General features: G+C 42.4%; 1 protein-coding gene across 1 annotated transcript; it reads left to right on the forward strand.

Annotated features, from left to right (window-relative positions):
• The first annotated feature begins 5,863 nt into the window (after positions 1 to 5,863).
• Positions 5,864 to 26,679, forward strand: gsg1l (gsg1-like). The gene is made up of 5 exons (XM_084571350.1): positions 5,864 to 6,234; positions 14,580 to 14,627; positions 21,404 to 21,556; positions 24,374 to 24,485; positions 25,806 to 26,679. The coding sequence occupies exons 1-5, from the start codon at positions 5,898 to 5,900 to the stop codon at positions 26,170 to 26,172; spliced, it is 1,017 nt and encodes a 338-aa protein (XP_084427476.1). The 5' UTR covers positions 5,864 to 5,897; the 3' UTR covers positions 26,173 to 26,679.

A 26,679-nucleotide genomic window follows, 5' to 3' on the forward strand; every position in this document is an offset into this window, starting at 1 on the left:
ATGTATTCAGGTCAAGAGTCTAGATTTCATTGCTGCAAAGCATCACTTTCTGCTGTGTTAGAGATGTCATCAGTGACTAGTCAGCGTCGACTTGATTTTCATCACATAACAGCTGACCATTTCTGAAGTCGTGCAGCCCCTAACCTATATTATAGGAAAATAACAGGGAAATTAGTTTTCATCCAAAAGGCAGGATGGGACTGAACTGGTCTGGGATCAGTGTGCAAACAAATATCTGTAAATATCTACTTCCTGTGTTTAGTTCGGACACTAACAATCTTTATTTATGAACCTGAAAAAGTTTTGGAGTTTGGAGGTCATCATCTGTCAGGTGATAAAGAGAATCTTTCTCTGCTGCTTTATCAAGAATATGGTTGGTTTTCTTGTTTGGGACGGGCCAGACTGCTGCAGTAAACCCTGATATTCGAAGTAAAGAGAGAGTGAGCCACAAATTCACCCAGAACGTTCTCAGAGGATAAGAGTTGTAAACAGTGAATGAGGAGGGAGATGTCTGTTCCACAGAGAAGAAAGGAAAGGAAGCACAGATAATCCATCAGGCATCTTGGCTTGTCGCTCACCTGCAAAGCACTCTCAAACTCAAAACTAAAATCACTGAACTGATCCACTGATTTGCTCGACCTCATGGTTTTATTCAGACATGCCAAAACTGTGAAAAACACCGCTGCACACACACAGTGTTTGACATCTACACTCAGACTAGACAGTACAGAACATTACAAATAATCTATGATACCTTTTGTTCCTGTTACATTGCCTGTTATCTCTTGATCCCGGCTCTACCAACCTGCACAGTACTCACTGCTTACAGTTATCCATTTCTGCCTATTGCACATGTTGTGCATAATTCTCCGACCTGCTCATGATATCCCATGTAGTCATTCATGATGCCAGCCAACTCACCGCACAGTAGCAGAACGACTGTAATTACTGACATAATTTTCTGCCCCTGTGCTCTTGTTTATTCTTATGACAGTAACTTTATGAGCACACTGTAAACCTGCTAAGCTTTTTCTACCTGATACTTGCTGCCTCTATCCATACTTTCCATCCATCATGAATCCCCCATGTAACATGCATCACGTAGTCTCTTGTACTATTGTATGTATCATGTTTGTATGATGCATGTTTGCTTTATCCACACGCATGTGTGAATTTATTTCCTTGCTTCTGCTGCTCTTTAGTTTTCGTTCTAGGGCAGGGGTGTCAAAGTCATTTTCCTTTAGGGGCCACATACAGCCCACTTTGATTTCAGTCCTTTAACAAAAACATTTAATACAAAATAAGTTCAAATCTGGCACATTGCTGTTTAGTCCAGGGTGTTGTGTTCTGTGGACAAATACTCTCTACAGTGGACAAATTAGGAATAGCAGTTATTTTTACTGAAAAATTGCACTTAACATATTCTATGTTGTCACACTTTGCAATACTTCATACTGCGGGCCGGATTAGACTCTCTGGTGGGCTGGTTTTGGTCCCCAGGCCATATGTTTGACATTTCTGTTCTACGGGTTTCCGGGCTCTGGGTAAAAACTAGTCTGGTTTGTTGTTGATATGGATCAATACAGTTGAACTGAACTGATGTGAAATATTTTTAGCTATCCAAAAAAATAAATAAATAAATAAAAATCCAAAGCGATTCTTTTTTGCAGTCATACCCGCTGCCTCTGAAGTATGTCTGGGATTGTCCTGCACGATTTTAAGCACAACGCCTAACCTTCCTGATTCTAACCTGAGTCTGAACTATCACGATTGTCCTTTGAATGTCTGTCCCAAAGCAAGGACCGAGCAAAATGTCCTCAATTTCCGTAAATATAATCTTAAACTGAATAAACTGTGAAATGCACCCTAGCACCCCTTGACCTCTGCACATTGACCTACTTTCTACCTTGTTTCTGTTCAATGACAGACATAATTTGTGCCATACAAGTGCAGAATCATCCTATATGCATGCAGTTATGGTAAACTCGACTGCAAGTAAGGAAAACGCAAATCAAGAAACAACAATTTGGTTCCATAAATGCAGGAACTACATAAATACAAAAAAAGAAAAGAAAAAACAAAAACACAACACAACGAAAAATCCTTGAGTCTGCAAACAGCAGCATAATTTTAAAAAAAAATGCTCCAAACTTTTGGTGTTGAATGTTGTTGAGTATTTTTCCGAATTATCTAACTGAGAAGGCTGCAGAGCCGTTCTTCAAGACTAGCAGAAGGCAGATTTCTGTGATACTGTTCTGTAGATGTTACACAGAAGTAGAGGTCAGAGTGCAGGTGAACTGCTGCGATGAACACGTTTCTGCTTACAGCGTAGTTGGGATGATTCTGTCAGGTTGAAAACAGCACAGGTGGTCTGAAGGAACAGGAACAAAAAAAACACAGAAAAACACTCAAATTGAAACAAAGCATGCAAAGGGTGGCTGCAGTTTGGAGTTCCTGGTATTTAACCTCCAGAGTACGCGCACAAGTTCGGAGTGGTGCGTGCGTTTGTGTAGCAGGGATGTGTTGTTGCTGGTGTTGTTGTTGTTGCCGCCTGGGGTGTATCTTGTTTCCCTGCCGCCGCAGTGAGCTGTGTTAACTCGGGTGTCGTGATCTACTGGCTGGTGCCGGATTTAATTCAAACGGCAAACAAAAGTGGAGTGAACCCACAGATGGTACCATACATCCAGTGGGAAATCTTGTCGGGGGGCATCCTTCCAACAACACTGCAAAATACATGTGCGTGCGTGCGTGTGTGTGTGAGAGAGAGAGAGTGCAGGTGTGCATTTTCAAGCCAAGAGGGGGATTCAGTCGTCAACACGCATAATGATTCACGGCTCTATTCTGGGAGCTTAACACAAACCAAATGATATGTAAAAGCAGAAACAAAAACAAATATTGTTCTCACTGTTGAAAGCGTTACACGTTTTGCACGCGTTTAGCTGATGGCGTTTGCCGTGGCGCAACGTCCTTCACTGTGAGTCTGGAGATACTCCAGGTCAAAATACAGGTTACGAGCAAAAAGATGAAACATGGCCTTATGGGTAGAAGGAGATGGATACTGGCTCATCCCCTCAAGAAGTAAACATGTCAGATTAACTGAGCAGCATTCAAAATTCACAGTGGGAAAATAAAATAAACCTGAGTAAGAGTGCGGCAGAAGTGTTTGTCACGTCCCAGATTTAACTCCAGTGTAAAACTGAATATGAATTAGTTTACAAAGAGTTTTGGACACAGTTAGAGGATCCAGGCAAGTAAAGAAATTCCACTTTTTCCAGGCATGGTCACAAAACAGGAAATGTATATGTACACAGTTATACAAATATAGTATATATTTAGTGACTAATGGCCAGAGTGGGAACATCTGATCAGAGGATGGCAAAGCAGGGCAGGTAGAAGTTGCAGAAACAGCAGAATGAATTAAATGACCATGATGGTGACACCACATATGGATTCCTTATCATGTCATAACATAAATGTGTCAAGAACCACCTACCATTTCTAAAGATTACATAATTGAATTAATTCATGTTTAATAAAACATTAACTTATGTAAATTAAAAGCAATGTGTGTGCAATGGTTAGTTTTTACGTGCAGCTAATGCTAAACACTCCGGCCATGTCCTATTTGCACACGACCAGTTCAAGCTTATTTTATTTATTATTATGAATACCTTATGGTTTTAATCTTTCTACCAACAATTTACTGATTTATTCAGATTTAGAATAAAATTTTCTCCTAGAGTCTGTCATGTCCTTTTCAGTTGCCCTGTCTCAATGAAAAACTAATTTGGATGGTTTAACAGTGTTATTTGTACATCTTTGAGTGGGTTGGTTTTCAGGTTTGATAAATCTTGTTTTTGTGCCACAGAGGTGTCCAATGCTTTTTCATGAGAATAAGATCCAATCTACTACAAGAACTTACCCTTACATTTAAACCAACTTTGCTACAAGATTTACCAGAATACATATACAGTTGTATAAATGTTTGTATGTGTCTCAGTACTTATATATATTTGGTCTTTTTGAAAAAACACCAGGATCCTAAAGTTTGAGTCAGAGAGTGAAACACGCCATTAAACCAGGATTTCTTCCCTTGACGTCAAATAACTATCTGATGTTTTCATGTGTTTGAACTGGTGTTGCTCAGCCAAAACAAAGAGTTCGTCTGAAGTGAGTGTTAATATTTTAAGCGTTCAGCGTCTTACTGCAGATAAATCAACGGCGTTATCACACATTTATCAACGCACCATTTTCTGCTCTGTTTATTGACTCTCCCGAGGTGCTTTGTCATTCTGAATCAGGCCGAGCTTCCATACATCACATATACAGCATACACTCTCCCTCTCGCGCGCGCACACAGTCACTCACATGGCAGGCCGTATTGATTGGGAGGTGGGAGCCATAAAGTGAGCCGTGATGGATCGGTGCGGTGGGCGGCACGGCCTTGTCGCTGGTGATTTTCATGCCTGGATGTGTGAGCTCTCTGGGCTGGTGATCGATAAAGAGGGCCGGTCAGTTTCTACATATTCATCGAGCCCTTCACACCTGCAAAAACAAATAACTGAGGTGCGCTCCTTTCTATTACACATGCACAGATTGGGCATAACATTACAACTGCCTGCCTAATATTGTGTAGGTCTCCCTTGTGCCGCCAAAACAGCTGTGACTCAGAGAATGGACATGGGCCGTCTGACAACAGAATATTGTTAATGGGGGCCTTTGGGTCGTATGAGTTGAGGGGAGGGGCCCCTGTGGATCAGCTTTGTTCCACTGCATCCCAGAGATAATGGAAAAGTTTGGGATCTAGTGAATTTGGAGGCCAGGTCAACACTTTGTGCTGTTTTTCATGTTTTTTGAGTTGTTCCTAAACTCTTATCGTGTGTGTTCCTGTGTCAGGCTGCATCCTGCTGGGGATGGCTGCTGCCATCAAGGAGTGTCATTGCTATGGGGTGGAGGTGCCTGGTCTGGTCTAGGTGGGTGCTACATGTCCGACAAATGCCAGGTCCAAAAGTTTTTACAGCAGAACCTTGTCACAATGTCACAATGCATTTACTTCTCCTGTCAGTAGTCATAATGTTATGCCTGGTTGGTGTATACAGCTCTGTTGTGGCCTTAGACTTTGGACCTGAAATATGTATACTGCCCTTTTAAGCTGTACAGTATTTACCATTTTTAATTTTGCAGATATTTGGCCTTAAAAAGAACAAACACAAAACCTGATGACTGTTTTAGGTTCCACTCTGAGTGGAACAAAAATGTCTGAACCAAATATTGTTACAACCCATCCAATAAGTTAACCCATCCAATACTATTAATAATAATAAGCTAATTAATGCTGGTTATGTTTGCAGCGTTACATGATGATAAACTGGGTATTTGAGGGTTTGGACTGTTGATGGTGGAACACAACACGACATCAGTAAAGACTGGTTATCAAAAACGTGTAGGCACGGTGGAGGTATGAGATTTCTGGATGTCCTTTTATAAGAAGAGTCCGGTCACGGTGATGACGCACGAGCAACTGTAAGGGGGAGAGAGAGAGAGAGAGAGAGAGAGAGAGAGAGAGAGAGAGAGAGAGAAGGATGCTGCGCTCTCGGCATCACGTTTCCACATTGAGCGTCCTGCTCTCAGACGGTGGAACAGTTCTGTGTTTTCACGGTGAAGCTGGAAAGTGTCAGATGCGATGGTGAAGTAGATGGAACAAGATATTTATGATTTAAGGCTTTCTGACATCCATTCTTGGAGATTCCGGACCACCTGTCACTTCGCTCTGAGGACAAGCTGGCAGAAAGAGGAGAAAAGAGGCAGAGGAGACGCGCGTAATTCCTCCGTGCGTCTTCACCGCGCCATGCCTCCCCTCTTCCTCCTCTGACCGCCTCTGTGTTTCTCCCTCTTGGATGAACTTTCTCGCCGCCTTCGGGGACGCGGCCGCTCGCTTCGAGATCATGAAGACGACGCGGAAATGCCGCGCGCTGATGTCGGTGGGTCTGAACCTGGTGGCCCTGTTCTTCTCCACCACCGCTTTCATCACCACGTACTGGTGCGAGGGCACCCAGCGCGTCCCCAAGCCCAACTGCAGCAAGCAGCGGCACCACAACTGCATCGATTACGGCGTGAACGAGACCGATCAGAGCAAAGTGCACTACAGCTGGGAGACAGGAGACGATCGGTTCCTCTTCCGCCGCTTCCACACCGGCATCTGGTACTCCTGCGAGGAGAACATCCACGGGGCAGGTGGGTAAATCGGTCCAGGAGACAAGCGAGACTTAAGTTCGAGCCTGTAGAGAGAGAGAAAAAACTTCACATCACATAAAGTTGTTCCCAAAGGTGATCCTCAAACCGACATCTGACACATTTAGGATGAAAGTTTGGCTCCAAAGCGACAGTCAACATAACGCAGAAGTTTAGCTTTCTTCAGCTTGAAAGCATTACCAGTTACTACTTTCGTTTTTACGCACGAACTAAAAGAAATATACGTGTGCGCAAAACATTTGAGTTAATGTGTGTATCAGCACAACTTAACACCTTTGAAATAACACCTTTGACAGCGCAGATAAGCTCTCAGTGCCTTCTCTTTGTAGAGGTAAAAGACATAAGGAAAATTGGAAACATTCCTCTTTTTTTCCAGCTGTCAAAAAATAAGGATTTGATATATTTCCTTGCTCTGCCCTATAGTAAACTGGATGTTGACAATATTTGTTAATCCCAACCACTTTTGTCACTTTTTCCCAAGTGTTAAAGAACATGGCTGGCAGTATTTTAATAACCAAAAATATCCAAACCAACAGTGTATTATATTTGGTGCTGTAAGCCTCTGGTGATCTCATAAGTGTTTCTTTTATTTTGGCCATCTGAGGTGATGAGCTTGAGCATTTATCTGCTAGCGGCAGGTAAACAAACAAACAAACAAACAAACAAAAAGGATCTGCTGCTTCTGTTCTGCACCGAGAGATAGACAAAGTGGTGCTCCACAAACTGTGTGTGTGTGTTCAGATGTGCTTTGGCACAGCCTGTGGGAGAGCAAATAGACGGCTTAGGGAGGCAGAGAGAGGCAGAGGCTGTGGGAACACTGCGCGTGTTTAACCCATGTCAAAATCATTTATAAATGTATCCTGATATTCAGTGTGTATGTGTGCTTTATGTATCATGTCAGTGCTCCAAACAGAATCAGTGAAAGAGCAGAGCTGGGATGTGAAGAGGTAGTTGTCATGGTTAAAGCTGCAGGATCTCACGGTGAACGCTGGCCTAAAAAGAAGTTTTCCAATATGCAAGAAAAATGGGGCTCAGAATTTTGATCGTAATTTTATTCCTTTTTATCTTGGAGGTGAAAGAGTGTCAGAGTGCATATGTTCAGTTTGAGCAGAGAAGTTGAAGCTTCTGGCTGCAGGAAGATCGATTGAAACGTGTAGTGTGAGTTAACACATTTATTTCTCATACTGTAGATTTGACACTGCTAACAGGGTATAGCACCATGGTTTCCAACCTGGGGGCACCAAAGGTCTCAGGGTAGCCTATCCCAGCTGTCACTGGGCGAGAGGCGAGGTACACCCTGGACAGGTCGCCAGCCCATTGCAGGCACACCTACGGCCAATTTAGAATCACCAATGAACCTGATTTGGTAGGTTACACGGACACAGGGAGAATGCAGACACTGCGAGGTGTCAGTGCAAACCACCACACCACTGTGCCGCCCAATCATTATGACGCATTTAGTGAATGATCAAAAGTTTTTAGCTTGAAACTGACATTTTTTGGTTCTCACTGTAAACTATTAGGCTATTCAGTAAGCCACAGCCCTCAGTCAGTTTCGGCAGGTCAGTAAGCATCTAGCTGACGAGCTCAACCCGGCTTGCCCTTATTTCCCTTCGGCTTGAGGATCACTGTATAATAAATCAAACAACATCTCAGAAGGTGTGGAAGCCTCATTAGTATCAAAAAAGAAAGGCTGCATCTCAACAGGTACTTTATCTTTGGATTTATTCATGAGAAATCAATCGCTTAGGTAGAACAAAAAGAACGGCTACAAGGGAGAAGGAGACATAAACAGACTTCTGACAGGAACTATTTAGATTAGAGGAAGAAGTGAACCAAGGAGATCTCATCCTGAACTGAACATCGAGTACCAAACAGTTTGGGGCGATAAGGCCTTTAAGCTTTTAAGGACGTCAAGATCATCTTATCCCGCTGCTTGTTCTTCAAATGGGATGTGTGCACGGAGATAAATACCCAAACTCGAGCTTTTCGCGGCGCACCGCATTTTAGTTCTTGAAGAAAGTGCCATAGAGAATGAAATAAAATTATAAATGTCAGAAACTTTCAGCGTAGAACCCGAAACTGGATCAACGGCTTAAGATTCTTTTCAAAAAGTTTTCACCGCCTGTCATTCTTGCCGGCGCTGGTAGGTGAGCTCAGCTTGAATCAAACAGCATAAACAACCGGGAAAAATAAAGAGATATTATATATGGATGAAAAGCGTCTCTGAGAGCACTTATGAGAACATCTCCACCACCTGCTGTTTGATCATCAGCTGATAAAGAGCCAACGTCATACCTGCCCCCTCACGCACCCTCTGCGCCGCTCTGACAAGCTGAAGAGATCGCAGCCACTGTTTCCCCCTTAATTTCCCACAGTTCGGTCTCTCCTGACGCCCGTTTGTGTTTGAGTGAACTCTGCAGGAAAACCCAGCAGAGAGAAAACGCGCCAGATTTCCTTCTTGACTCTATGGTTTATTTAGCTGTTTGGCCACTTTGGAAATATTTGATGTACGTCTGCCTGGGCTGTGATAAAAGACGTATGCATAGTTTATTTGTTTGCGCGTTGATTGACACATCACTGCCAGATCATGAATGTCTGAGTGCACCCTGGATGTGGTGGGTTATTGTTGTTGAGGCACATGATGACAAGATTTATTAAAACGGGGTTTTCATATTCTGTTGCAAAGGATTTTCATGCTTTAGGTTAAAGTGCAATAACCAGGAAGTAGACGGATTGTTTACATCCTGCAGCATTGATTAGTTTGTCATGATGAAAAAGTCGGTTTGCTACAAGTGGATTCTAAGATCACAAAACTCCAGGTTTCAAGAAGTAAAAGAACTGTAGGCAGGATTTAGATGTGACAGCAGCAGCAACCGTTGACTGTTCAAACGCAACTTTGACGCTCAGATTTCAGATTTTCCACAAAGACAAGAGGAATCGCCTGACATGCCACACGTTTAGCCGCGCTGAAAGCTCCTCGTACTGCGGCGTGTTGCGCCTCCTGCTATGCGATATGGTCCGTTGAGCTGATCGGTTGATGGACGGATGGTTCGTCCAATCGCGTGCCCAGTTTTGAAAGCGCCTTGCCCTTTTCCAAACAAGCAACGACCTCCCAGGTGGCGTGCATCGAGCGTGAAAGAATGAGAATCAACCTGCTTACAGGATATACTTGAAAACCCACAAATATTTCTTTCTCATAGTGCAAAATAAAAATGTAATAAAGAAATACAAAATGCCACAGGCACCGTTTCTCAAAGGTTGCAAAGCATTCCACGAAGAGGCCTCCTGCCACTACCATGATTAAAATGGATGCAGCATTTGTTGGGCTTCGGTTCTGTTGCATCAACTTCCTCAGAACTGCAGTTGAGAAGTTTTACAACAGGTTTATTGACATCAGTGCCTCTGACCCATTGTTATTAACATTTGAATGTAGCCACATTTAAAAGCTAAAAGCACAAGTAGCCACACAGGCAAAAAACAAACAAACAAGGGAAGCAGAAAGATATGACACTGAACTCAAAGGCAAACTGTGAGAGGGTGGACTAGGGGTATAAATATCGGAGAAGCTGATTAGAGAAGTGGATGCAGGTGAGTGCAGAGAAGGGCCCACTCTGAAGGAGGCAGGCAGGGAGTGGAAAGACATCTCACCGCGAGCCATACCGCGCATAGCGATCGGTTTTCCTTTGAACGCAATTGATCGTGCTTGGAGCGTTACGAGTAGTAGTACGGCTTGAGTCTGGCCCTTCAGGAAACAGAGAGCTCCGACGTCACTGAGAGGAGAGCTGAGTTAATTAGCATTTCACAGAGAGACTCCGGGCTCTCTCTGATTCCTCTCTGCCTTCGCCCTCCTGCTCTCTCTGTCACTGTTTATCCATCAGGAAAAAAAAGATTTTTACTATAACCGCATCGCCACCAGTGCTCACTGAGAAGTCTGGATTTAGTTCAGTAAAATTATCACTACTTTTACAGTAATTATTGGGTATTTTTGGCATCTAAAAATTAATATTAGACTTAATTTCTTATATGACAGCCATATTTTTAGGGTTCAGCACAAAATTTTGGGATGTTTCTTGCGGAAAAACCTTGTCTGCGTGTCCACATTCAGAAGACAAACCCTCACAGACAAGTTCACAGGACATACATTGTAGCTTAAAGCCTACAGTTAAATCTGAATGTTGTTCCAAAGTCACGTCCGTGGTTCGTTTTCACCACCGCAAAAGTTTTTCATTAGAGAGCTACAAAATCATTGACTGCTGTAAACAAACTTTGTCTTCTTCACCTACAAAGCGTCTGGTTTTACATGAATCAAATAACAACAGCTGTTTTCTGCTTTAGTTCTCCTGTTTCCTTCTTTCATTTATTGACGAAATGTAAATTTCCTTGTTTCTGCTTTTTAAATTGAAAATCAAATCAAATCTGACTTATTTTTTATGAAACCAAACTTGAAATGCAAAAAAGTACACAGACCAGACACGTCCCATTCATATGATAAATAATGGGGAGACGGGTCTTTTATTATGACCCCTACTGTAACCAGCCTGTGAGGGGTGATGGAGATATTTTGGCTTCACTTCGGGGTAGCTGTCACGTCGTCCATCTTTATAGACAGTCTGCGGTGAAGCTCTCAGCATGAAGTAAACTAGATGCTGTGGCAGCTTTGTTTACAACCTGCCATTCGTCAGGTTCAATCTCTTTTGCCAGAACTTGTTACTCTACAGAGACGTGACAGGAAACAACAGATGTCGTACATTTTACTGAGTGCACGATGAGCCAGAGCTTGGAAGTAAACATACGATATGGTCGTCTTTTATAGGCTGTCTGCTGAGGCTTGATTCAGACTGAAGGTGTAACAGGACGTGGAATCATCCCAAACTGGATGCACAGTTCAGTCTGAGACTCCTCTGGTTCAAAGAGTTACTGGAAGGAGTCTGTTTAGGTCTGTGTACTCAAATCCCGGGACAAAAATTATACTTCAAGAATATTTTCAGCTGAAGTCTTTCATCCAGGGTGTACCCCGCCTCTCGTCCGATGACAGCTGGGATAGGCTCCAGCAGACCCCGCGACCCTTAACAGGAATAAGCGGTTACAGAAGATGAATGAATGAATGAATGAATGAATGTTCCTCTGAGTTTTCGGCTAACTGCGTGGAATTAACAAACACTTGTGCGCACATATTTTCTTATTAGAGCCCATTTTCAATAGGTTTTAAAGTTTTACCCGCTAATAATCATTATCATCCACAGAATAGATGCCTGGTGTTCCAGATATTTCTTATTTTAAATATTAAACATGCAAAAAAGTTCTTTCGCTTGCTTGAAAAATGTGAACACTACGCAGTAATTATTCATTAGCCGGCTCTCTTGGCAAGGTCGATTTTGGAGAGGTGCACTCATGTTTTGTGAAAAACAAAAAAAGCCTGTGTTTTCTCCAAAGATTACTTAACAACGCGTCACCTTAAACCACTAAACATCATTATGCTGCCAACAAAAACATATTTCAATGAGTGATTCAGCAGTTATTCTTCTAAAAAAAGATCTTGGTTTTCTTTTCTTGGTGTCCCAATGTTATTGAAGCCTGATTGGGATGATCAGTGTACAACTTTGTTGCTTCTATTAATCAGTGTGTCCTGATCATCCCTTTTTCTCCTGTTCCGTGAGCACCGTAATGTGATATGATTATGTATTCGTCTTTCTTGAAGAATTTAACTCACGTCAGACCTCATGCGGAGGGGTCTGTTTGTGTCCACGGCTGTCCATCCTTTTTAACCTTCAGGCGAGATAGCATCTGCACACTGCCGTCACTTCTGTAACCCGGCAGACATGAGGCCACTTGGGCAATTAAAGGTTAAACTGCACAAAAAAAAACAAAAAAAAAAACACAGCCACGCTGTCTTGACCGCTTCAGTGAGGCTTACTCACTTCATTACATCACTACAATCTGGCACGACTGGCCAAGGGACTGGTAAGGCGCTCAACTCGATACTGTTTTAACAGCACTAATGAGAACAGAGTGTGTTCCTCCAAGGCGAGGCTTTAATTTGTTCACTTTTACCCTGAAATGACCTTTCTGTAAACTGCTCCTCAAACTCATCTTTCATCAGGTTCATTTCGTGAGTTTTTAAAGGTTGTAATTGAATTAATTATTTTATTCTTTCCTTCATTAAACTTTGTGGTAAATGTCTGAGACAGTTCTCAGTCATCCAGGTCATGGTATCACCAAAAAACGTTTAAGAAAGGCAACTGGACTTGTAGAGTTTTTGGAGAAGACGTTTCGTTTGTGGTAAATGCATTGAAGTTAAAGGTGCATTCAAGTCTATGTGCAGCGCCCCCTGCTGTGTGGATGCGGATGTCTATAGGTCGTTAAAAGTTAAAGGTCTCAGGTTTATTAAAATCGTATGTGCTACAAATATGTAAGTTGCCCACAAAGAGTGCACTGTGGGTACTTTAGGCAATATTTCTGCGTCGACACTGATCCTTTTTGGTTTTAAATGTCTGGATGTGCAAATTACTTTTATTTATTTCAAAAAAGTAAGGTGTAAGTTAGTTGCCTGAGGTTTTTGCGTGGCAGCTGAATAATTCAGACATGGCTGTAGGGGTAATGGCACGTTGGCTGTTGTTTCACGATACCATTAATATTCATTACAGCTGCAATTAACCCCGGAATGACATCGGATCACTGATTAAAGAGACTGCGGGGCTGCAGGGAGGGAGGATAATGAAAGACTGGTGTGAGAGTCAAGAGTTGGGACTGGAAACTAAAAATACAAGAAACGACATTTGAAAGGACCTGAAGCCTCTTTAAAATGAAAGAGGTCCATTTCATCCTGATGGAGTGGAAGCTTGATAATTCCTTCTTTTTAGGATAATGGACATTTTAGAGGAGCGTGGTCTTCTTATTCAGCGTCCAGCAGGAAGGTATAGGAATGCTGATTGTGCTGTTAGTTCCGTCGGCATGTCACAGACAAGCCTGCTCACTCTTTAATTACATTTTAGATTCATGTCCTAATCAGACGCGGTGCTGCTCACCTTTCAGCTGTGCCTCATATTTGCTGCAGCTCAACCAAGTCGTGTTTCATTTGCTCTCTTTTAACCTTGGAAGTTGTAGCTGGATGAGTTTCTCTTCGTTTTCATTCTGCATTTATAGGAGGAGCGACACAGATCAACTCCTGCCGTTTTTAAAACTCTGATTAGATGAAAAAGAAAAAAAAAAAAATACAGGTAAACACTGTCAGTAGTATCTCTTTAGTTTTTACCAGAGACTCAAGTATCGGCATCCGAGACTTAACTTCTCTTCAGCGTCATTGAGACACATAGAGTGCGTCTTCATCTGTTAGGTGTGAGGCGGTGGGCTGGGGCTTCAGTGAGTACAGCGGTGTGAGGGCGTCGGTGTGAGGGCAGGTTATGGATGGGCCTGCCTGCTGCCTGTGACACCGCCGAGGCTGAGTTATGGCTCGTGTTGCGGCTGCTGATCTGTGACCTGCAGGGTCCCACTGAGCTCTGATGAACTCTGTGTGGCCGGACTCTGCAACAACAGAATAGGCTGAAGCCATCAGGACAACGCTCTGTGTGAAAACGCAAAGAAAATAAAGGTGACAATAAATCAGGAGAAGATAAAAAGTCTAATTTCCTTTTTTTCTGAGAGTGACACTTCTATGTAGAGTTCAAATCAGGGTATGATTAGCTTAGCTTAGCATAGCCTAGCGCTTATGTCCATAGCTGTTGCAAGGTGTATTTCCGTGCTTTGCACAAACTAGGCTAGCAGTTTCTATCTGTTTTCAGTCTTTACGCTTTATGCTTTAATCAAGCATATCATACACACATGCTATATAATTAATATGGTTTAATTGTCAAAAAGAAAGTACATAAACATTACAAATTCTGCTGAGCACAGCCTCTTCTCTCATCTAATGTTAGTGAATGTGACACTGATGAACTCCATGTTGGCAGGATAGCGTTATCTACAAAGGAAGTAATGAAATAACAGCTGAGTGACATTCAGGAGTCACAGTGTCTTTGTTTGCAGGCCCGACACATTATTGCCTCGTATCAGCTGGGCGCACTAACGCTCACTTTATCTTTTTTTCTCTCCACCTTGTGCATTAAATTTCATCCCCGCATCCTTCTCACTAATGGCTTCATCTGCGCCTCTTTTTTTTTTTTATTTTACCCCCTACCCCTCATCCTCTCATCTCATTCCCCCTCTCTGCTTCATTCCCAGCTCGTTTCACCTTCCTTCCCCTACCTCCCCATATCCCTTTTCCTCTTCACATCCCTCTCTTCCTCCCTCCCTCCTTCATTTCCCTCCTCTCCACTCTCTCCTCTCAGGTGAGAAGTGTCGGAGCTTCATTGATCTGGCCCCGGCGTCGGAAAGAGGTGAGTAATGACGGTCGTTAGGAATCTGCGCCACTCCCCGCCGCTCCCCACCTGTTCGTCAGGCCAAGGGAAAACCATGTGGAGATAAAAAATATTAACGCATGTATACACTCATCTCTTTTCTGGGATTGTTTGTGGCTTTAGGAGTTTGTAGAAAGCATGGTCTTGGCGCAAAAAGCTCACAAATCTCAAAACAGAGTTTCACGTCAGGGCAATGATCTGATCATGAAAAACAGGACAAGGTGTTGACCTGGCCTCCTCCCTCCCCTCAACCCATAGGACCCAAAGGTCCCTGCTAACAGCATTCTGTTGTTAGACACCACGGGACACCCTCAGAAGACCCATGTCCATTCTCTGATGAGTCACAACTGCTTGGATGCCTTAAAACATCAATCAGTGGTTTTGCCCACTGAGGAACATTGAATCTGCAGGAAATATGACCAACTTTATTGACAAAAATGAATTCATTCAATAGAAGATGACCACAGCGGAGCCATATTTTCAACGTTGCTGTCCACATGGATTCCTGTTGGTTGTTTTGCTGCCTCCATGTTTCTGTCCCCCCTGGAAATTCGTCACATATTTTACCCCACTTGAATCAAACACGTAGAAGGAATGGGTTGTTTCCAACCAGAGAGAAATGATATGATCAAGAGTTTGCACGGTTATTAGGAGCTAATGTTTCCCTATTAGACTGATTTTTAAAGATTTGCACTACCCCCCTCAATCTAATTGGAAATTCCTTCTGACCAGGTCAGTTTGGGTGGATGTTTGCAGAGTTGTCTACTTTTAAACACAGCAATTTTGTTGATTTGTTGATTGGATATTTTATTGACAGATTGGATATTTCAGTTTAGTTGTACAGGAACATCATTTCTCAGAGACAGGATTTCAGTAGCTGTACCATTGCAACACTGTTTCAGTTTTGACCAGTCCACTGTACTCATCTTTGCCTGTAGCTGTACAGTCACACTAAAACATGTGATGAAAACCTTGGTGTTCTAGCTGGGGGTGAGACGCACTGAAATAGAGGCGTGAAGAATCAAAAGCTGCGACTGAAAAAGTTCAGACCCTGCCTATACTTTTTCAACTCCTCAAACTTTCCCAGACACTGAGCCTGAAACAAACCTTGCATTCTCTAGTCATTGGAAAGGTTTCAGACGCTCTCAGACGATCCTAAAGGTGCTTCATTTGTAGCATCCTGAGGCCGTCATTGTTATTATATTGACAAAGGAGGGAGTAGAGGGAAAGTGACACATATTAATTGATATGAAACAAGCTCAGCTTTTCTTCCGGTGCGTTGTCAGTTTTGATTTATGGAAGTTATTGGAGCCTGTAGCCTAACAAAGATGAGGATGAGGCCTCATGCTCACATCAAAATTTTAAGCAGATTTTTAAGCAAATTTTCCAAAGTTGGCATATATATCTTTGACGATCCTCCTGAATAACATTTAAAAAAATACAAATTATATTTATGAGTAGAGCTGCCGAATAAGAAGGGAATTTCCCTCCTCCTCAGTTTTCCCCCATCTGGTGCACATGGTGTTTAAATCCTGCAGCGCATGAAAGGAACATTTGAGCGTCCAGCAGAAGAAGGAGAATATTCAGTGCATGTGGGCGTAGCCTCTAATTCGCAGTTCCTTGCAGAGCAGGCAGTTAATAATGAAGGTTCTCTGATGGTTTCATCCTCTAATGCCATCTGGAAGAAGAGCAGGAGTGATGCATGGAGCAATTGATGATATGAAGTATGGAGCCTGGTGGGTGACCTTGCCACTCACAAGTATGCGATATGTTAATCTGCCTGCCTTTGGGGCCCAACATGATCACTGCTGCAGCGCCTGCTCTTCGGGCAGATCCGAGTGTGTTCCTAATGAAAAAGAGAAAGAAAGAAACTCATAATTTGATTACCCAGATGGATTATAGTGAAAATGTAGACCGCTGTCATCAGTGCAAGGGTGGAATTAGACCCACTTCAGAAATGCTTGGCCATCTAACAATCAAATCAAAAATTGACCTACATCTCCAGGTACTCCGGCTTCCTCCCACCATCCAAAGACATGCTTGTTAGGTTCATTGTGAATGGTTTTCTGTCTCTCTCTGTTAGCCCTGTGATAGACTGGCGACCTGTCCAGGGTGTACCCCGCCTCATGCCCAATGACAGCTGGAATAGGCTCCAGCCCCCCCCCCCCCCCCCCCCCCCCGCGACCGTCCAGAGGACAAGCAGAACAGAATTTATGTGGGCAGTGAAAACATCCCTCCGTCTTGGTCATCTTCTATGTAATTAATAAATTTGGGGGTAAAAACTTGTTCTTCTTCTGCTGCCGAACCACTTTGTCCAAAAAGTCCTTCTGTGATTGATGTTCTGCATCATGTAAATGCATCCGCCTTATCAGATCATTTTATTTAGCGTCCATGGAAACAGTTAAGTTGAAATATCGGATCAGAATGACTTCAGTCGGGCTGATGAAATATTGTTAAGGTAAGCATTTATGACTGGAAAAGTGATGGAGACATCCAATGTAGCTAGAAAAATGGCTTTCAGTTATACGATTCATCTAAAGGAATCACAAAAGTCACATTAACAGGAAACGTGTGAGGTTGAAATAAGAAGGATTACCCTTTAAAAACTCAACCGGTGTAATTATTTTATCAAAATGTAATAAATACATGTACTGACACGTGACCTTGGAGAACAAAACATGTTCTGTCCATATGATCTTCTTCTACCTTAGCTTTTCTTTTCACAAAACTTTGATAAAAAAGTTCATTTTCAGAACTAAAACTACCAAAAGCAAGACAGAAAATTAATACTGTCAACGTTTAACTAAGATATTACCAGTTTGATACAAAAGCTAACTGATATTGTAATTCTAATCAGTATCTCCACTTTAAAGCTAACATTATGAACCTGTGAAAATTAAAGGAACTGATTGATGGTTTTGTGGTTCATTCAAAAAATATCTGCATTCAGCATTAACATTTCATCCTTTCTTAGTTTTAGTTAGTTTGAATTCTCTGAAATGAAATAATTTGAGGAGTTTTAGCTGGAGCATTGAAAACTTTCAATGGGCACTTTTTTTTAACGTTAAAAGTATTTAATTGATCTCAGAAATAAGTTAAGTGTTAAGTATTGGCATGAGTCATTAGTTTCAGCCTCAATAATTAATTTGGATTGATTTACTCAGAGTGTAAAAATGACTCCTCTGATTCAATTTTTATTCTAAATCCAATACTGAGTTAATCAATGAATAATTTTGTAATGGGTTTCAATCTGATTAAATCTGCATTCTCGACTTGTTTTGAGAAGACCTGATAAAATTGGTGTCAAAGGCGTAACACACACTGAATTTGTCGACAGTTTGTGAAATCACACACACGCACACGGAGTAATTAAAGATGTAATTATTTCTATTTGTGATTAGATTCTTCCTTCCTGTCGGCAGTTAGTCCCTCGCAACGCATTTTTCAGTCTGTCGTCAGTTTAATGAAGTCTGCTCAGTCTACTGATACATATTCAATAAGACAGAACCAGGGGAGAAAATTGTTTTTGGTCAGTATCGGCGCTGTGATTTCCCTTACAGGCGTTTTACAGCCCCCGGTTTGTTTCTATCGACAGGTTTGAAATTAAAGGCACAGCTAATGAGAAACCAGACAGAGGTCGGAGATGGCATGCATATGAGCTGCACGATGTTGGTTTCTAATCTGGAACGGAATCATTGTTGCATGTCGTGTTTTTTCTCAAACTGAAATTGAAATGAACTTAATTGGCTACAGTCACATCACACCACAGTATCATCATGGCAATAGGAAAGCAAATGAAAAGCGGTATAGTTTTCTAGCTTCCTGTATACTTCTGTGTAGTGTTTTCCCCTCAACCTAGTTGCCAAATGAACCACGTGGAACTGAAAACAGTTTGTCATCCAAATGTAGCAACACTTCTGCTGAATTCTCTCCAAACGGACACAAAGATGGAAAAATTTAATCCATAGATTTTGTTTTTAGTTCAGCAGTGTCATTTTTAGCTCCTGTGTTAGTGCCTCAAATGACTAATTTTACGTCAGAGGCTGCTTGTTTCTTGTTGAAATGAACCCTGGGAGTTGTAATAGACCTCCCAAAAATGTCATGCTCACAAACCTGTTGCTTTAACCTTTTTATAAAGCAGCTGCTATGACTCATGATTTAACTGGAAGAGTTTCAGACCACTCTTTTTTCAAATGTTGCTGGTATTTTTCACAAGGTTCTGTGTGTTGTGTAGTTTTTCTGACAAAAGAATAGCTTTTTTGTTGTTTAGATGGATGATGGTAGAGGAACCCAGAGAGTGAGGTGGTGATGGGGCCCATCTCTGGAAGCTTCGTCTCTTTGGACCCTTTGGTTCTATAATGAAAGGTGGAAGATGAAGAAAAGAAAAGAGAGGGACGAGGAGTGTGGGGGTTAAGAACTGAGACAAACAGAGGGGGAGAGGCTTATTTCCTCATGTGCATGCATCAATGGAACAGGAATAACTTTTAAATATTCTTTCTTGGCATTACAGACTCTAAAACAGCTACATCATAATTGTATTTCTTCCCATTCATATGTGACTTAATCCACAGTAAGTCAACTGGCTCAGTCTGAAAAGCTTGCTGATATATTCTGGGGAATGCATCAGGTAGCAAAGGATCTAATGAATACGCTCGTGTTCAAATCATCTGTAGTGGTTATTGTGCGAAGAGTCTGCTGTTCCCTGCCTTTAAGGCAGTGCCTTGCCCTGTCACTCTATAAAGCTTCACGGAGGAGTGTGTCCCCTCCCCTACTAATTAAGCACACACAGCACACCGAGGGAAGTTATTAAACTTTGTCTGCAAGGAACAAGTCAACGACATGAGTCTGGAGCCGGAGGGAATAGTCCCCAGGAGGACACAACGAGACAGTCATTAATGACGGTTGTGCGTTGATAGGTGGGGGGATTTTTAGATTGTTATCCAGAGGAGGATGGTGATTCTGCAAAAAACTTCAAGAGGATCTGAAATCTGCCTCATGAAAACTTCCACCTCATCTACACCCCCAACACAGCAGAACAGATAATCCTGTTTAATTCTTTGTCGTGAGGCTCAACGATTCAAAAGGATCTTCTGCCTTTTAGACATAATAAACGTGCAGAGCGGTTCTGCTAGAGAGAGTGGATGCCAGAGGCAGCTTCTTCTACGACATGACAACTCGTTTCTGCTTTAAAAATGTCCAAGACCTGAAGAAATACAGTAGTGTTGTAATACTTGTTCATCATCCTGCGTGATGTCTCCCTGGGCTCCACTGGGAATCTTTTTTTTTTTTTTCCTCTCTGTGTACGGCTCTGCATGACCGGAGGGCTCCGCCGACACAGTAAGGAGCCAATCAATGTGTGTCGAAAAAGCTGGTTGGGGCATCCAGCACGTCCTCCCCTACTCCTGTGGGACGGTCACAAACAAATATCTCACCTTGTTTTGAGCTCTAAGTGTTATGTCCTGCCTGCAGAGGAGACACAGTGTCATTCTCCAAAGATTCATCACAGTTTCATTAGCAGTTTGTGTGTTATCGGACACCAGATGAAGGAAGGAAGGAAGGAAGGAAGGAGAATAAATGGAAGGACGAGCAAATGTTCCTGCCCTCTGTCCATGCCCAGAGGACTGAAATCTAATATTCACTTATGTCTTTACATGACTGGTGTGAGGAGGCATTTCATCACCAAAAAACAAACATTTACAAAAGAAAATGAACCAACTTAATCTTTAAAACCTGCAGTGAAATATCCCTTTAAAGCTTACTGTAGCTAAAGCTTTACTGTAATAATATAATATAAGCTTAGGTTTGTGGTAATAGGTGTTTAATTCCATTTCACATCATTTAACTGTTTGGTTAAATCAAAGGCTTCAGTCCAAAATCCAGTCTGAACCTCACCTTACTCACATACACGTACATCAACTTCAGCAGGTCTCTGAGGTTTTTCTCCCCGAGCGTCGTGGGGTAAAGCTTCAGATGTTCAACAAGTCAAAATCTTGAGTCCAGGAACTCTTTCAACACAGCTCCGTGCTTCTTTTTGTGAACTGCTACATCACTGTGCCTGTCTGAGAAAGCAGACTTTCGGGGAGAATAAGATTATCGCCGTCCCACGAGTCAAAGCTGCATTCGCTTTGATTTTTCTTATCTGGCATCGGCCCTGGACGTTATGCGCCGTCTGAAAGACAATCGACTGAGAGCGCTTCAAACGCGATGTCGTTAATTTGAGCCGCGTCTGTACCGTCTGTTCTCGTGTTTTCTGAAAATGATGAGTCCCAAAAGAAAGACAACCTGAGTACAGGATCTGAAATGCAAATGTCTGAGCGTGAGAGCGTCTGAGATTTGAGACATTTTATTGTGAGAAAAGAGAGTGAGTCATTTCTGCCACATTCGCCAACATTTCATTGATGTTATTTATGCTTTAAAAGTTCTAAATTCTCACATTTATGTCACTTTTACTTGAAATAAATCACCATATTTTACTTGATGTTCAACTAAGCACCTTTTAGTTGCCTTAGCTAAGCTTGCAAGGCTTTTTGTTCCTACAACAAAGATTGTATAGGTCATAGTGGTAAAAACAAATTTAAAATTACATAATTTTTGAGGAAATAACTTTAAATACTGAGCTGGCAATCATGCAGTCTATCTTTGCAGCTTCACATCTGTATTTGTTTTATCTCTACTTGTGTTTCTGGTTTTGGAAAAGCACCAAAGCCACCTGTGTGTGTTTTCTGCTTGTGTAAATCTGCATTCGGTCCTTGTAGGTGTGCTGTGGCTGTCGGTGGTGTCGGAGGTGCTCTACATCCTGCTGCTGGTGGTCGGCTTCAGCCTCATGTGTCTGGAGCTCTTCCACTCCAGCAACGTCATCGACGGGCTCAAACTGAACGCCTTCGCCGCCGTCTTCACCGTGCTGTCCGGTAAGATGGAGGCCCGACATCTGAGGCAAAACTTTCTTCTTTCTTTCCCCATTCTCTCCACGTATACGCGTAGATGTTCGTGTTTTTTCTAATCCATGGAATTAGAAATGCAAATGATCAATAATCGGAGCAGTAATGTCAATATGGAGTCACCTTTTAACCCAGACGCGCTTCATAATCCTGTAAAGCACTTTCACATTCTGAAATGCTCTGGGAATTACTGATGCAGATTTGTGAGAGGTCGCCCGGGTTCAGAGGTTATCCCCTGGAAGCCTTCGCTGTGTCTGTGCCAGGGATTTTTCTCCCAACTCATGGTAAACCTCTTACACAAGAAGTTGGCTCGGTGTCCGTCGACACATAGCTCGTCTCAACCTCAAGCTGAACTGAGCACAGCGGGATAGTGATTCTGTTAAAGCACGTTTTACTGTACAGGCTGTAATCTGCTAACCGTGGAAGCTGGGAGCACAATTCTGGCTCTTTGTCCTTCGAAAGAGAAAGATCGGCACCTCATTTGCTTTTAGACATCTGAATAGTCCTCGCAAGGAAAATGAATGTGCTTCATGGTGGGATCCGCAAATGTAGGAACCATCTGCTCACATTTTCTGCGTCTCACAAAGACACGGTGGGTGGATTAATGTGGACTCATCAGACCAAACTACAGATTTAATGCCCATTCCTTATGTTTCTTGGCCCAACCAATCCTCTCCTCCTTCTTCCTCCTCCTCTCCTCCGCAGTGGCTTCTTTGCCACTTTGCCAATTTGACCATGAAGGCCTCTGTGAAGCATTTGTATGGGAAACACTTTTACAATTTCCGTGAGGTACCAACGATCTAATGAGACGAGTCCTCATCAATGAAAGTCTTTCCTTTCAAACAGGAAAGGATATGCAACACACTGGTGAATCGCATTTATCCGTCTCAGACTCTACTGTCAGGCTCCCAAAACGATAAGAATAACAACTGGCATTTTTCCAACTATTTTTTAGAGGTCTTGGTCTGTCTAGTAAAGACGTTCAAAATCATTTTTAGGTATTATGAATTTATGCAGGAACAGCTGCAGGTTAAACACTCACACTTATCTCAAGATTACAAGTTATTTTCTTATTGTGAGAAACCAATGCTTGTTTTCCGGCGGTAACGTGTAAATCGTTGGGTTCTTTTCGAGATAACAAAGCAAATTTCACTGCAAAGATGGTTTAATTTATCTTGAGAGAACAACGGCTGATTTCTCAAGATATTTATCCCAAAGTCTGTTATCTGGAGAAAACAAAAGCTAAGAAAACAAGCTCCCGAGACGATGAAATAATTGACTCTTTATCTCCACAAAACATTTTCATCTTGAGACATTGAGATTTTTATTAAAACAAAAATATCTTCTCATTGGAACTGTATGTTGATTCAGACGTATAATCTTACGCCTCTCACAGAGGAGACCGTACAGAAGACGTAGTTGTGCTCTTACCGTTGTCTGACCTGTGCACGCAAGTGTCTGTGTTGTCATGGAGTCAGTATGGAGGAGAGACGTTGCTCTCTTTAATCTCATCTGAGTTGCAGCTGCTATTCTTTATACTGAGGAACACACTCACACATATCCTCAGCCACTATAACCCGGCACACTCAGACTAGCACCGCTGTCCGCTGTTGATTACGTGGCTGTGATGTATAACTCCCACATTAATAGCGCACTGAATCATTTACACTGTGGCCTTTTTTTGATTTATTGTAAATATATGAGTGATTGTGTCCCTGTATCTAACTGACTGCGTGTCCCAAAACCGGCACACTAAATCAATTGATACAGCACAATAACTAATTATGATAATTACATGTGTTCTGATTTATTGCCGATAACGTGCGGCGCTGTGGCTCACATGTGAAATGATTTACTGTTGTTTTGTTTACGGCAATTACCATGGCAGATCACCTTGTGCTGAGGGTTAGTGTTGTTATGTAAGAAGAAGAAGACAAGACATCAATTGCTTGGCTGTACTTGGAGTTGAGCTGCACACAGAGGAAAAGTCATAGAATCATTAAAGGGTTCATTTTGTTTTGCTTTAATGGTGTGGTTTAAGTAAATATAGTTAGTAATGAGTTGTCTTTGTATCTGATGATGAGCTGATGTTTGATGTTGCATGTCTATATGCTGAATTTCAGTTTCAGCATTTATTAGAAATTATTGTTATACACCGAACAGCCACAACATTAAAACCACTGCAGGTAAATCTGCGACAATCTTGTGACAATGGCCTCTAAATTCCCTAGATCCCAAACTGATCAAGTATCTGTGGGATGATCCACAGAGGTCCCTCCCCTCAACCTATAGGACCCAAAGACCCCCACTAGCAACATTCTGCTGCCAGACACCACAGGACACCCTCAGAAGGTCCATGTCCATTCTCTGATGAGTCAGAACATATCGGTGTATACAGCCAGGAAGTACCATTCGATTATTTACGCGACATTAAAGGTCTTAATAAAAGTATCTTTGGTGAACATTGCAGTAATCCTCTGAGCTATGCGTTTCCAGCATTATCATTATAACCAAACCAGCAAGTAGAAACTTTCTGTCTTGAATTCTGTTACTTTCTTTTCTTTGGAGCCATAGCTTTTGTAAAATTATACTGTGTAAGAAAACATAGGCAGGCTTTATGGTTTGTTAATCATCCAGTCATCCGAGAGACCAGGCGGCACAGTTTTCTAACTGAAAAGAAACTTTTAGAATTTCCTGGTATGCAAAAACAGAGTACGTTTTTGTCACACTTCAATGTTATTTTTCCCAAAGTTTGTGTTGTAACAGATGTGTGTGTCTCTGCTGCAGGTCTTCTGGGAATGGTGGCCCACATGATGTACACGCAGGTGTTCCAGATCACAGTCAGTCTGGGTCCTGAAGACTGGAGGCCTCACAGCTGGGACTACGGCTGGTCCTTCTGGTTAGTCCTGCGTTCATCCAGTCACCCAGCATCTTTTTACCGTGAATGTTGCTGGAGGTGTGTCGCAGTCTGGCAGCACTCAGCGGGTGGAGGGTTGTTGTTTCTTGGATAATTATCCAGATGAGACCTTCCCTGCTCTCTGCTCAAAGCTGCTGTCTGAGTTCAAACTAATCATATGTGTATCAAGGGCAGAGAAGAAGAGCGTCTGTCTTCCGATAAAGCTCAAAATACCTGTTTTGGAGCTTTTCATTCATATGATCTTCCTCAGCAGATATCATGCAGTATTCGTCTAGTTTCTTGGTGAAGTTTAATGATGTAATATGTGATGTTTATTTAGTTTTTCGCTGAAGTGCTACTTCATGATTTATTGTCGCAATTTCATTGTATTTATTTGAAATTTCCTTTAAACTCCTTCCATGCTTCCTCTTTGAGACAATCGTGGAAAAATGACAAACATTGAAATAAAAGTGACTGATCGCTATAAGTGACATTAAACTGTGTATTATCAAATCATACCACAGTATGAATTCTGCGATAAAGACTGATGGATTGCATCACTCATTTTTGAGTTTTGATGTTGTTTCTCCTCATGGTTTTCTTACTCAGCATATTTAAAGACCTTAGCTTGGTATTTTCTTGGCGTCCAGCATATAGCTCTGCACACAGAAGCTGTTTGCTTCCCTATTAACTACCTAATGTCTGCCTTATTCCTCCAGAGTCACCACTCTCTCTCAATTAGCAGCCCATCAGTAATGAGCCCAATAACATTAACTGGAGCACAGGTTGAGGTTGAGGAGCCCGACGTATTTGCCCGATCACCGCAGATGTTCCTCTGAGTGCTTCTAGTCCCAGAGGAAACTGTAATTTCTCCATCTGGCCAATCACACCTTGCTATCAGAGTACCTCCCAGTTTGTGCCAGAACAAGGATGGTGATCCTTCTATCACCTGTCAGCCATGGAAGTCTGTGTGGATATTTGCGATGCCTTATCATTTTCAGTTAACATCAAAACTTCAGAAGCAATTGCTCGGAGTAATGAACTTGTTTTCATGCCAATTGAAGATTTATGGACCCAAAAACTACTTGGACTATTCAAATACTCTTTAAACAGCAGCGGTTTGGACCATATACAATAATTGTGATTGAAAACAAGAAAAACAGGCCACAAATAGCAGCAGGGATCCCTTCAGATAGCAGCAAGAATTACCAGATACAACTCAAATCGTAGATCACTCTAAACAGGATTGATGAATATGAGTACAGATCATTCATAAGCCAATACAGACAGTTCACTTCTTATTTTCTATGTCTCTCTAACCAGCATGGCATGGGGTTCCTTCACCTGCTGCATGGCTGCCTCCGTCACCACCCTCAACTCCTACACCAAGACGGTGATCGAGTTCAGACATAAGCGCAAGCTGTTCGAGCAGGGCCTGCGCGAGGAGCAGAACTTCCTGGACCAGGAAGCTTTCCACTATTTCCGGGACCAGTCCCTCCAGTCCATCTCCAGCACTGTGGATGTCTACCCTGGCCACAGTGGAGCTAGAGCCGGGCTCGTCGTTGGGGGGCCAGGTCCCGGACCTGGACCCGGTCCGGGTCCTGGTCCAGGACGTGGGAAGATGAGAGCCACATCAGCCTCCATAGACCTGGGGGAGAACACAGACTCACTGGGGGAGGAGCAGTGTTGAGTCACCCATGGGAACGAGGAGGGTTATGTGTGATGGCGGTGTGGCCTCATGAGGAGGGGAGGGGGTGGAATGAGATGAATTGGCAGACTGAACCTTTGAGTCTGCACCTGGCCACTAGTTTTGTTCACCAACATTGAAAGCACAGCTGCCATTATTTTGTGTTTGTAGAGGATAATTGACAGACTTGAGGAAACAAATAAAATCTGAAGGACGTGTTCTCCGTATATGAAGTGAAAATCTATATAGAATGTGCAAAACAGATGGAAAGTAGATGTTACAGCATATAGTGAGGCGCTATGTGTAGTATTTTAACATCAATGCATCATCCTAACAAAAGAGCTAAAAAGTGGCAGAGAAGCAATATCTAATGTTAGCTAACATGATCCAGTTACTTGTTATACCCTACAAACAGCCAAGGATGCAGGCTTTGGTGAGCAACACCCACTCATTCAGCTCCTGCAAGCAAATATATTCCATTAAAAACCAACAGCTATAGTTGCAGCAAAA

This window comes from Chelon labrosus (genome assembly GCF_963514085.1).
Source record: "Chelon labrosus genome assembly, chromosome: 21".
Classification (NCBI taxonomy): Eukaryota; Metazoa; Chordata; class Actinopteri; order Mugiliformes; family Mugilidae; genus Chelon; species Chelon labrosus.

What these genes read in the sequence shown, in the direction of transcription:
- gsg1l (XM_084571350.1), top strand. Translation starts at nt 5,898, where the DNA reads ATGAACTTTCTCGCCGCCTTCGGGGACGCGGCCGCTCGCTTCGAGATC. An exon ending in GGAGAACATCCACGGGGCAG is followed by an intron (nt 6,235 to 14,579) that starts GTGGGTAAATCG and finishes CTCTCCTCTCAG; the next exon opens with GTGAGAAGTGTCGGAGCTTC. An exon ending in CGTCTTCACCGTGCTGTCCG is followed by an intron (nt 21,557 to 24,373) that starts GTAAGATGGAGG and finishes TCTCTGCTGCAG; the next exon opens with GTCTTCTGGGAATGGTGGCC.